Raw genomic sequence first — 13,312 nt, 5'->3', positions numbered from 1 at the left:
GGGAGGTTGAGATGGTGGACACGGACACAGCATGCGCCAGACAACAGGTCATGCTTCGCGCAAAAAACAAAGTGGCACAAAAATTTAGAGAGAAGACAGAAAGAGCGCGGAGCAAAGATAGAAAAGAGGAGGATAAAAAGAACTCCTGTTGTTGTCCTGCGGACTCGACACACTCACCATCCTCTGTTGGAACATAGATGTTTAGGTAAAGACAATCCTCATGTTGATCTTGTATGTATGTGGTAACTATATCCAGGTTGAAGGTGAACCATATTGGCATCATGATCTCGGGAACAGCATTGTGAATATTTTGGGGGCAGACAGGAGCAAAATGTGTGGCATTTTTGATCCCAGACCAGGAAGAAGGAGGCTCCGGGGGCATGAAGCGTTTTTCTCCCACTGGGGAGGCGGCGTATGGAACCCCCAGATACTGGTCGACGGGCCCCAGAATCTCACTGGGCAGGGGCACCCTGACCCCGCGGAGTTTCCCGTACTGTGTGTTCACAGTGGGGTGGAAGTTCTGACCTCTCACAGCTGCAAAGCACCAACAAAAACTTAATACCCACAAGGACACGCTGAAATTGGTGCTATTGTCGGCACCATGCCAGTTCTGTGAGGGGAAACGATTTCTCCTTGGAGAAAACCACATGGTCCTTGTGAGCGAGTACAAGAGCGAGTGACCAACATACAAGCCGGGGTAGTTCCCGCCCCCCCACCCCCCCCACCCCTCCTCGCCTCAGCAAAGGCAAAGGCTTCCCACTCAGTCCTGTCGTCCAGCAACCTGAAGGACAGTCATTGGATGTGGTGCTGGGCCGGCCAAAGTACAGACGACAACAAACGGTCACAGATCCTCTCTGCAGCAAGGTCCTTATTCACTGTCCCCGTCAGATCTTCTACCCAGTGCTGCAAAAGAGGAAGACAGGAAAATTAATGACAATACCCTGACAGCCAACCAGATTGTTCCCATTTTTAGTCAGTCATTTATATTGACTCATGCAGTCCTTCTCTGTCATGACATAAAGCGGCTCACATAAACATGACAGAGCTCCTGCTACTATCATCCGTCCACATAATCAAGATTCTGCCTGTGATTTTTGGGTAACACAATCATGTTGGGAAACTTGTCCAGATGTATCTAATATTGCTATTAAGATAATTAAAATGTGAAGAGCATCAACTGTGATTAGCTTCGAGGCAACGCTGTGAAACCCGGCAGCAGGAGTGATGCGCGGGAACATAATAACATGATAAAAATTTCATGTCCTGTTTCGTGTCATGCAGGCATTTTCTCTGCGTCTCCCTCCGGTGTAGTTATGAACAAGATAGAAATTAGATTTTGTCTTTCTTGTTTGCTTTACAAGAGATCGCACCTTGGGATGAACAGAAGAAGAGGCACAAGAGGATGTAGCTACAGGCTGCACAGGTGCCTCCAGTGACAGCGCTGTAAATGCTAATCAACAGTCCCTGGGTGAACCAGTGGTGCCTGCAACAACACCCTCCCACACTGCCTGATCAATTTTCAATTTCTGTGGCTCCGGGTCCCCCTCAGCTTTGTGTGCCTACAGCAGAGTTTGCTCTAATAACAATGGAGAAGAAAAGCCAGCATTTAGAGGAGGATATTGCATTCCAAAATGACTGTGTAAATGATTTATAATATAACAGCAGCCATTGGAGGGCCCCTAACCACTGTGAGAAAGCAATCCTGACGTTCCTGGAGGTGCTGTTTTTCTGTGCAGCAGCAATTCCCATCTGCTGCAGATAGTGTGCCAGTGAAATCTATGTGCCTCCTTGTACATGAAGATCCTCACTTCAAATCTAAAACGCATTCATATACATCTTGAGAATACTGCAAATGTGTTCGCCCTAACTAATCAATGTGAATGTGTGGTGAACAATTCTGCTCACCCGGTACGGTTCACCGAGCACCTGCTAAGTAATAACCCGCTGAAAAGCCATCCACAGCCAATCCGGGGACTAAGAGGCATGCATTGCTGGGGGCCAAGGGCTGGCAAAGGCTTCAAAATGCTCCAAAAGTCATACTAACACAGTCCCTTTCCTGCTTAGCAAGTCCCCTGTAGCAGGGGTGAGAAACCAAGCAGACAGTTAAAAATCCCTTTAAACTAATTTACCTCAGAAATTCATTCCTTTTCTAATACAACACAAGAACATAACACATATCCCAACTTTTATGGCCTCGGGCAAATTCAAAACACTCCAGCGTCTGTGAAGTTTTACAGTATGAAAGCTCTGTAACGATCCACACAAAACAATAACAAATGAACAGCAATATATAACACGAATGTGAATGTTCATCTTCTTGGGGGGTAACAAACACAGTGCATATGCTGAAAACAGTTGGGAATATTTTTGCATGTATTGTTTTTGTTCCATAGTCTAAACTCTATCTGACACACATCTCTCATAACAGATCTCATTACCACATCTTTCATTATGTCATCAGGTTTTTAAGATAATCTTCCTTCTTTTTGAGCTTTGAAAAAGTGTTTTCTGGGGCAACAAGGGCACTCTCTGTCGCACCTTTTTGGAAAAATGACATTGAAGTGGATGTCATTGAAGACTTCTGCTTGTGTTTCAGCACAATGTTACACCAAGTTCAAAGTAATTCCAGCAACTCTTACATGAGTTTTCCACATATTTTTCCTCAATTTTCCCACTTTGTCTCCTTTTCTTGCAGATTACCAGAGACTATATGTAACAATAGCAACTAATCTGGATATAAGATGATACAGTACAACATGCACCATCCATATATTTCCATATTGCTTTATCAAGCTCAGCGTGAGGACCACAAAGAGCTGATCCACACTGTCTGTGAGAAAAAAGCACAGTACCTGGAGAAATCCCATGCATGCACAGGGAAAACATGCAAATTCCACAGAGAAAGGCCAAAACCAAACTTGAACCAGGATCCCTCTTTCAAATGACAAGATTGCTAACCAAGACACCACTTTACAGTCCAAAAGAACATCATTCTCCTCATTGACAATGGGGTTGAAACAGCATCCGTCAGGAGGAAACTGAGTATTAAAGCATCGACAAATATAATGCATCTTTAGACAAACCTTACATGCTTTTTAAAATATTTCTGGTTATGTTTCTTAATATCTGGATAGTGTGAAAAGAGAGAAAAGATGTGTCAGACGGAGGGGGTTTCAAAATGCCATCCTACAATTCCCTTAAGACGCAGATATCGTTTTCCATTTCGATTTGCATTGAAGCCATTTTTGTTTAGATCTGCACATGCAGCAGTGGAATGGATGTGATAACACCAAATCTACTCAAGATAAAATACATCAGGTCAAACTTTTTAATCAGGACATTGCAAGGACATAGGACGGTGTGATGGAGTGTGTGTGTTTAGAGGACACACAGCAGAGGACTTCATCAGTCTCTTCTCCAGCAGCATCTCAGAGGTCCTCTCTGCTTTGATCTCTCTACCTGCTGAAGCACTGCCAAGGGAGAATGGGGGAGAGCGAGGGGCGGGGGGAGAGGGAGAGAGAGGGAGAGAGAGAGAGAGAGAGAGAGAGAGAGAGAGAGAGAGAGAGAGAGAGAGAGAGAGAGAGAGAGAGAGAGAGAGTTGCATGAGTTCCCCCTCATCATCCCAGATATATTGATCGTCTCATCACCGCGGCCTTGCAAGCCGTAATAAATACAACTGGGGGTGAAAGAGGCGGGGTGAGGTGGGAGAGAGAAGGCTGTGGCTGCTGTTTGGACTCTAAGTCAGGTTATTAGACCTTAATGCAAGACGCTACTCCACCAAGTACATGCCATTAAACACCCTCCTCCCCAACTCTCTGGTCCCTGATTAATGGGACATGCAAATTCTAACGGGTCCGGTCCCTATTCATCATTATTGAGAACGATCCCATTGGTGCAACACACAAGCTGTTCCCTGACCGATCCCGTATGGGAAAAAAGAAAATACATAGACTTAATTCCTTATTTTGATGCGAGTCCACAGCCGTGCACACTTACTGTAGAAGACCCTTTGTTCTCTTGCAGCAGAGAGATCTCTACATTGCAATAAAAGTGAGCACGGAGCCAAATGTACTCCTACGCCCTGACATCCCTGAGAGAGAGGCTGAATGGACTCTGATAAAAAAGGTACCAATCAGAGCTCTGACTAGATGGAGTTTCTGACTTGCCACACTCTGTTATTATAGTAACTAGCCTGCAACAAAAGCATTCACAAAGCTGCATTAGTCCTCTGGAACGCCTAACTTCAAATGAATTGAGCCGTCCTGACCAGGGAGCATAATTACTGATTACAAGTTGCATCTGCTGCTGATGCATTGTACCCGAGTCGGAATGTACCGTTACAGCAAAGGATGACAGAAAGAAAATAGGTGGAAAGCCGGAGACAGAAACCAGTGTTCGCGGGAGGTTACCTCAGATGAACTCATTAAAATGTGAGAGGCAAAAACTTGATTTAATGTCTACCCTTCTGTTTGCGCTCTAAAAGAAAACCAATGCACATCAGTGCAGCGGCTTCATTCGCAGACAAGCTCTGCTTATGGCAGGATTGTTCTCTGGCCTCTGCTTGTCAATAACGTGGAACATGCATCTGTAAATTGTCTGTTTACATGTGTTCATTTCAAATCAGCCTACAAAATCTCAATACAAGCGAAATCAATAAGGAATTTGCACGTGGCACTGCACATCTGCGCCTACAGGCACGCTCTTTATATAAGCTCCTGCGCTTGACGAACAACGGCGTGCCACATTAAATCAGGGAGATTGGCATGTTTCAGAAACAACATTCGCGAAATGTCAAAACCAAAGTGCGGCTTCATAAGGCTCCTGCTGGGAATCAGTCGCACTGTAACAGCGAGGCATGAGGACCCACTCTTCCTTTGCCTTTTTCCGTCAGATGCAGAGCCTGTGCAGTCATTATTACTTAGGAGATTTGGCATTAAATCAAGGACAAAGACACAGCACATTCTGACTGCTAATCAGCGCAGCGAGGCTGACATATTTTTAAAGAAGCAAAGGAGAGATGGTGAGGAATTGGTGGAGTTGCTGCTGTGACCGCCCGCTAAGCCGTGTGTCTCCACCCCTTCTCCTGGCAGCTGGATAAAGGCTACCGCGAGTATCATTACCGGCCAAACGGCCGGGGAAACACAGTGAGGTGAGCTTGGCAGGCCAAATAAAGACAGATTCCAGGTGAGCACATGTTGAGATGAATCCTGTGGCTGCACAGCAAATAAATAATGGCAATTCTGTTAACTGCTGACAGTGCTTGAAACAACTGTTTGCTCTTTGCGACTAAAATGATGGGGACAGATTTGCACCAAGGCCTCTCCTGAATTTATATCTCCTTTCTGTTCCTTTATTGTGTGCGCATGCCTTTGAGTGTCATATACAGTTTGAGAAGCAAGGCGATATAGAAAATAATGTGTAGGGGCACAGAGATATTCATCAAAGCTCACTGACTCAATTAGATGGAAAATAACCGAGGAGCTTACTTTCAAAAAATGATAAATAAAGAAATTTCCACAACAGTTCATCATCCTAACTCCTATTGATCCACTGCAGAGTCCCACTAGACACTCCTACAGAACAAAAAAAAAAATAAATAAAAAACTCAAAGTGGCTAATCACTCAAGTAGCCCACAGGGATTCTTTGAGAAACCGCAGGGGCAAGTATTGGGTCCGTCTCTAATCTAGCCGTATGTAAACACATTAAGGATTTACACATAGCATACTCATTATCCGAGCGCCCACAGATGCCGTTTGCAGGGTGGCATCCGTTCTCCTGACAAAGTGTTCAGTGAGCAATTTCTATCACCCTGCCAACACGGCTCCAAAGCACTGCTAACGGAAGAGCAGAGCGCGGGGATGGCCCTCATCAACTTTTCAGAAACAACGAAAACAAAGCTAATCGGTCTTATGATTTTGTTTATATAACATGTTTTACTTAATCTCTTGCACACCATATTTTTTATTAGATCAAGATGCCTTTATGCAACTGAGATTATGGTGATTGTGGTTAAATATTAGCTTCAAGACAGAGATGTCATTGTTTGGTCAGTTCATATCTTTCATCCTGATATCCGAATAAATATTTAAAAGAGAAATGAATTCATTGTTTTCAAGATCTTTGATCCACCAATCCAGGCAATGAGTGGTTGGTAAACGATGAGAATACTGAGAATCGTGGTACTTTGGATCTGTGGCCACTGCTCTGACATCACCCTGCTCTCTGTGTTTACGGTAACTATGGAAAAACAAGAAATATAATAAGCGAACGATGGTAACTGTGGTAATCAAAGACATGAATGGATGGATGCCACATCGGTAGTTCAATTGGAGGTAATTGTGGAGTGTGCATCTTCGGTATGTAAATCAGATATTCGCTTTTTTTTTTTTTTTTTTTTTTCAGTCAAGCCATTCACTTTAATTACCTGCAAAACACTCTATATAGGATAGAAATATCCTGTATGGAGATGTATGGAAATATAATGCAGCGGGCTGACCTTTGCAGCACATGCTCGTGTTTGTCATACATTTATACAATATTTGTTGTTGACATTATTACAATATTTTTTAAACAAACCAAATAATCTTTTTCACAACTTAGAAGGAAAATTATTTATCTAAGTGTTATATGTTATGAAAATGCTGATAAGAATTTATGTACTACTACTTAATTGTATTAATATGGTGTTAGAATTTGAGACTATGATCAAACAACTATTACTTGTAGTACTTTACTGCAACTCATCTCACACAACTATTCTACATATGTGTTCAGTATTTATATTGTGTTTTTTCCAGAATTAATTTTGTATTGTATGACACTGTTGATGTGATGAACTACATTAATATAAACACTGAACTTAGGGAGGTTTTTTTTTAAGTATTTGTGTTGGAACACATCCATAAATTGTTCTGTTCAATAACTAATAGAGCAGCAAACCTCAGTGTTGCTCTAAATTTGCAAATAGTTAAAGATAGTTTGCAAATTGTTTCTTTTTGGCCAATCATCTCATGCTGAATTTATCTGTAATAAAGACTCAGTGGGCGGCATGACAATTTTTATCTTATTGCCCTTCAGTATAAACCTTTTTTTTTTATACATATAAAAATAACTTACTGAATTGAAACGTGTTGTGGATTATAATCACGTCTTTATCCAGGAAAACCTCCATTACCCTTGTATTTAATATGTCCACCAATCACTGTTGCCTGGTCCAATATGGCTGACACGTCGAGCCAACAAAGTGAAACAGTCAATCAGCAGCAGTCACAAGTTCAGGGTGGGTCAGGGGGGGCTGAGCCCCCCTTAATGAGACACAAGCCCCCCTTAAAACATGATTTGTGAAATTTTGGGGTGGTCTCTAAAATACTGGTAAAATACAGTTTTTTCTCATGCATTTCCTTTTTGTTTTTTGTTTGTTTTCAGTTTTGTCATGGTCATGTGTAAAAGTAGACTATTTTTATTTATGTATATGTATGCATGAGGTTGAATCATCACTCTTTCACTTTAATAAAGTTTCTCGCCTGCGTGCAATTCTTGTCGTCACCATTGAAGTGTGGCGGCGCTAGTCTTAAACGTCACTTTAAAATCATACAGATTTTTCACCTCAGAAAAATATGCTGTGGGACTCTGAGGAGCAGCAACAGGAAGTTGATCCAGGTCTGTGGTGGCTTCTGTCTGAAGGTAACGTCAATAAACTGTATTATTATTATTCACCACTGTGTTGTATATGATGGTGCTGAGGACTGGACCTTTTTCTTTTCCAAATTCTGATGGTCATGTGTGTTTGGTGTGAATTATTGGTTTGTTGATGTGTGTCAACGTATTTCAGAGGATATTTTGTGCATGTTAATGTAGATTTGATTCACTTTTTTTTTTTCATTGGCGTTCTGGACAAGGCATCCATGCAATGTCCAGGAAATACATCCAAAATACTTCAATTTTGTCTTTTGTGTCCAATTGTGGCTTCAGGGCCAGTTTTGGCTCAGTGGGGTGGACAAGTAGGCTTGTATGATGAAGACCAGAATTTTTTATTGTGCAGCATATTTTAGTCAAGTATCAGTGATCATCTGAATGTGACTTTACATGTATGCATCAGTAAAACCAATACTTTTTTGAATGTTGTGTTTCTGTTGGTGGAGTCTGCCAACATATGTGGCGTGAAAACCCATTTGATTGGACTAGGTGAACACATGTGAAACATGATTGAATTCCTGAAGAGGATACACTCGAGCATACCGAGGATAATTCCGCAGATATTTCAAGCAGCTCCCTCTCATCTCTTTCACTGTGAGGACAGCACGTATAACATGGCAGCTGTCAACCAGCAAAGTTAGATCGGGCCTGAACCAGATCTCCAGCCGGTGTTGCCAGATCAGATTGACAGTTTCCAGCCCAATCACGTCTTAGAACACGCCCATTCCAATAAAAAACCAGCCCAAACCACGAAGTTGCCAGACACCCGTGCAAACCCGCAAAACCACAACACGTGCAAAAGAAAACACACCCAGAGCTTCATATCTGCATCAAATAACCACATACAAATGGTAGATAAATAGGTTTTTGCAACTTGCAACCAACAAGAGCGCAGTAAAACAACCATAGACTACACAAATTTCAAAATGAACCTCTGGCATCCTGGTGCCAGGCCCTGATTAGTAATAACGCCAACTGCACATAAAAATGTGCACTTTTAAGCCGTGTAGGCCTCATATATTTCGTTATTTACATCACAAATGACCTGTATGAGGACTACATGCAAAACAATTTAAAACAAAACAAAATTACACACATACAGAGCGCATCTCCCTCCCTCCCTCCCTCTCCCTTCTTTTATTTTCTCCTCGCCGCTTTCCACACCTGTGGTGCTGAAAGACGCACAACGACCTGGCCGCACAGAAAGCTGATTGAATTTTTAATTCAACGAGCAAATGCCATAGAGTAAGTGGGCTGCAGTTACCAAAATCAGCCACGGTGTACTTAAGCTAATGTGACATAAATATCGTCTTACCTTTACGCAGAATCAGCGTCTTTCCATTAACTTCAACAATGTTGAGAACTTGAAGAACTATTTACAGTCACTGGAAGCCAGGTCAACTGAGCTAATACATGGATGGATCAAATCATTTAAGCTATACTCAATTATTTATTTATTTAGGCTATTTATTTATTAAAGAGAGAGAGAGAGAGAGAGAGAGAGAGAGAGAGAGAGAGAGAGAGAGAGAGAGAGAGAGAGAGAGAGAGAGAGAGAGAGAGAGAGAGAGAGAGCTGTTTTCACAATAATAAAAACTCGCCAAATGTGGACAAAAGCAGCCCAAATTTTAATCACCAGGCCAAAGTATTTTTCCCCCGCCTGACGTAAACAAAAATAGCCCAATTGGGCGGAAAACCGCCCAATCTGTTCTGCAGTTCAGAACAGTGGCCTAGAGCCTGAACTGCATAATGTTAACCACCTCTGTTAACGACTGCGACCCTCTATGTCGACGTGCACTTGTTACTGTCGGAGTTAGGTTTTAGAGTCCAGGCTTAGGACCCAAGGGCATTGTTTGAAATTAATATGCAGCAACTAAGTTGAAATAACCTGTAAAAGACTTCATACGATGGGTAGTATCTTTGAATAGCACACCTAATTGTTCACATTTAGAATCCGGGGAAATAACTAGGAATGTCCAGGCAACATGGCCTTTTTAGTGCACCGAGGTACACATATTTATTCTAGTTTAGCAATAGCAACAGCATGCAAGATGATTATATTCAATTAATGGTGAATTGATATTACAGATTATGACTTATAAGGCCAAATGCTGAGAATCAGTAACCAGAGGAGGGAATTCAGGCGTTCAGTAAAGGCATAAGCTCACCCAATGGCTTCCTGTTTTTTGGTTTTACCAATCATAACTCAACCCGTTGTGCTGATATGTGTGTGTGCCTGTGGGTCGTGTGTGTGTGTGTGTGTGTGTGTGTGTGTGTGTGTGTGTGTGTGTGTGTGTGTGTGTGTGTGTGTCGTAATAACAGTCGTTTTGTTCCACAGTAGAGCACAGGTCATACATTAAAACAGTTAGAAACTTTTTAAAGGATAACACATTGTTACATATCACACACACTCATCCTTATTTTCTAAAATAAACTGGCTGGCTGAATCAGTCCTCACCCTAACCCTAACAAACATCAATTTCTGCCTTGCAGTGAAAAGGAGGATGGATTTTTCTTTTTTTTCTTTTTAGCCAAGTGGGATTCTTCCCTAATAAAATTCAAGCAAGTGCAAAGGAACCTGAACAGTACTGGCATGGCACCACATATAGAAAGCAAATCAAAGTTTATGACAATCACTTGAATTGTGAATTGCTGTGTAATACTCCTGCAGCAGTTCTCTTTGGTCTGATCACTGCTATCGTGGAGCGCGATGTCAGTTATTCCCGGAGAAAAAAACACACGTACGGTCACATTGATTGATTACAGTTATAGGGATTAATGACGGAATCTACTGAGGAAAATCGGTTATTTCCAGTTTAAACTGCGCACTGAATGCTTATTACGTGCAACTTTAAGTAATGTCTCCAGGAGTGTGCAGTGCATTAAACATTGATCCAACTGAATCAGTGGGGGGGCTCAGTGGATGGGATGGGGAAACATTTTTCATTTAGCAGCTATTAACACTTAACAAACATATAGAGTTGAACAGAGGGTTTGCTGTGAGTTAATTGAGGTCTGCCTGGTAATTACAGCAGGGAGTTGATCTCTCTCAATCAGGGTTGCACGTTTATTGACTCGACATTATAAAATCTTAGATGGATTAGCCCCAGTGGCTATTGGCTGGTATTGACTCTTTGACTGTGGGTCAATACAAACCACATGAAATATAGATATGCATTTAGTAAAAATTAGACTGATGAGAAGCAACTGCACGAAAACAAAACAAAAAAGCTCCACCGGGCAGGAAAAGGTGGGAAACTGGGTTTCTCTGAGTCATACACACTGCAGAAATGTCTGTAATTTACTGGACATTGAAATGAAGAAAAAGAAAATCTTGAAGATGTCTTATACACCCACAAACCAGCCATTAAAGAAACACAAACACAAACAGTGTCTTGAGGAGCCATATAATGCTATGCCTCTGAAGGGCTGATCATCCAGGGGAAAACACTTAACGGTGCAATGTTTGAAGAAGCAGATGATGCCTTTGCACTGAGAACATGTAATTCACCACTTTTATCCGCTGCATTTTGAATTATGTTTTCTGCAGACAGATTCTAAATTCAGATCAACATGTCCACGAGAATATACGATCAATTTATTATTTTACAAAAGGACGAAGGCCGGAACGCATCTACCACATTGTGAGACCCGCACGCTGGCAGGGACAACATATAGTGTAAGTACTATGCTGGGAAAATTATTTTTCTTCATGGCCTAATAAGCTAAATAAGAGCTTCAAAATTAAGGTAAGTAGGCTGCAGCTCTCAGGGAAAATTAAAAGATCAGCTTTTTTATTCGGTGTGCGAGCTTACAGAATCATACACGTACGGAGCTGAGAGATGATCTCGATGCTGCCTCTGAAATTAATGAGCTAATAATGCATAAAGTGCCTTAGAATTTTGCTGCAGCAATGTGCAAACTGAGGGATATTCCACGTTCCAGTAAAATATGGTTTTAGGACTCTAAACTCACTGTAAGAACATAAATTAATTGAATTATTTAAATCTATAAGCATCTCAACGTGTAGTTTCTGAAACATAACTCCACTGCATCATGTGCAGCGTTTGAGCAATAGCTGCTCCCTTGAGGCACATGCTGTAATGGTGGATGTATTTTTGAATCAGTTCTCAATCATACATCTTCGAGGGACCCTAATTGTGACTGATGATCGATTAAGCAAAGATGAATTAAGAGAAAATAATGTGCTAATGAATGCAGCAATGCACAACACATTATTCTGATGTTTCCTTTCAAAGGCCTTGACTACTTGGCTTCCTCGTGGAGCATTTACAAATGCCAAAAGCACAGTGGTAGAATAATGTTATTGACATGCAAATGCCTGGTAGTTGGAGAGAAGTGAGAGGCGCCAAGGAGTATTGTTGTGTGACAAGCAGAAATCCTGAATACAAAGCTGAAAGCTGAGCTGTACACGAGTGCGCTTGACACAGCAAAACCCACAGCATAGCTTTTTTGCTTTTTTTTTTGACAAAAATATATATCTAAACAATAATGGATCCATGGGCATGGCAGTGTTTGCTCTATATACAGTGGGAGCAAAGGGTTACTGTAGCCTAATGACAGCAGATTAAATGAGGTCTGTCCAGTGTACATGATGCCAGGAGTTTTATGGGGGCATAATTAAGTTTTGAAGCAACCCGACAGTGATGTGCTTTTAACTAAAGGTCAACAGTAAACAGCGATGCGAGCCCCACTTGATTACTATGTATATCACAACATCAAAAAAGATGCTGCTGCACTAATGAGGGGGTGACCTTCATCTTCAGTGTAAACAAAGACCAAACAAACTCATATTGCCCCGCATGGCCTCCATCAGCCATTAATAAAATGCTGTTTAAGAAATTAATAGTACTCAGAGCATTCAGAGGAGCCATTTGATATCCAGTCTTTGGCGTTTCGGGGAAATCTCGGTGTTGAAAATGAATTAATATCTGAAGTGAATGCATTGTACTTGGCATAAAGAAAACCAAAGAAATCAAATTAGAACCTGCAAAAATATCAGCCAGCTTGCTTCACTCAGTCCAACAGAAGCTCTTCTATTTCATAAATGTTAACCTGTAAATAAGATTTGCAGTATAGCTTAATTCATCCCATTAAAGGCTCATTCAGAGCCACTACCAGGTGGATTTAGAGGAGATGAAGAGGGATTAGTGAGGAGATATCAATCACCACAGTTGGACCATCTTCTTATCCAGCACCATCACAGCCTCTGGCTGCTTCCCCCATTGATCCTACAAAGGCTATAGGCATGAAGCGGGAGCTGCAGTAGGGGTTGTATTTTCTTTTCAGGAGATTATAAACCTGAGGGCCAGTGGTTTACTTATTATTCTTGCTTCACTGCGAGAATATCTGGAGTTCGAGTCTGGGGTGGGCGATCATTCTGTGCCAAGTTTGTATGTTTCCACGGTCCCAAAAAATTAAAAGATAAAAAAAATACAGTCTGTATGTGTTTTTATGTTGCATGGCATGGATGGTCGTGCTTGTTGGACAATTTTAACCAGAGTTATCTAAACCTTCTAAAACATTCTAATAGAAAATTAAATTGTAGGACAAACCTGGTGGATGTAGAATGGTTAATCAAAAAGACAATAGAAAAAG

General features: G+C 41.5%; 1 protein-coding gene across 7 annotated transcripts in view; it reads right to left on the bottom strand.

Annotated features, from left to right (window-relative positions):
* The window catches only part of nlgn3a (neuroligin 3a), a gene marked incomplete at both ends in the record, with an annotated part of 124,101 nt that overhangs the window by 97,058 nt on the left and 13,731 nt on the right, over nucleotides 1-13,312 (bottom strand). For 2 of the 7 annotated variants that reach the window (XM_080466088.1, XM_080466089.1), the window contains one exon: nucleotides 178-649. In XM_080466088.1, coding sequence (XP_080322214.1) covers nucleotides 178-649 — 472 coding nt within the window. Of the gene's footprint in view, nucleotides 1-171; nucleotides 904-13,312 lie in introns of those variants that run through there. The other 5 variants (XM_080466091.1, XM_080466093.1, XM_080466090.1 and 2 more) reach the window with 3 other exon arrangements.

This window comes from Lipophrys pholis, assembly GCF_963383615.2.
Source record: "Lipophrys pholis genome assembly, chromosome: 6".
Taxonomy (NCBI): domain Eukaryota; kingdom Metazoa; phylum Chordata; class Actinopteri; order Blenniiformes; family Blenniidae; genus Lipophrys; species Lipophrys pholis.
Note: the sequence above shows the minus strand (reverse complement) of the source record. Positions and strands in the feature narration are given on the sequence as shown.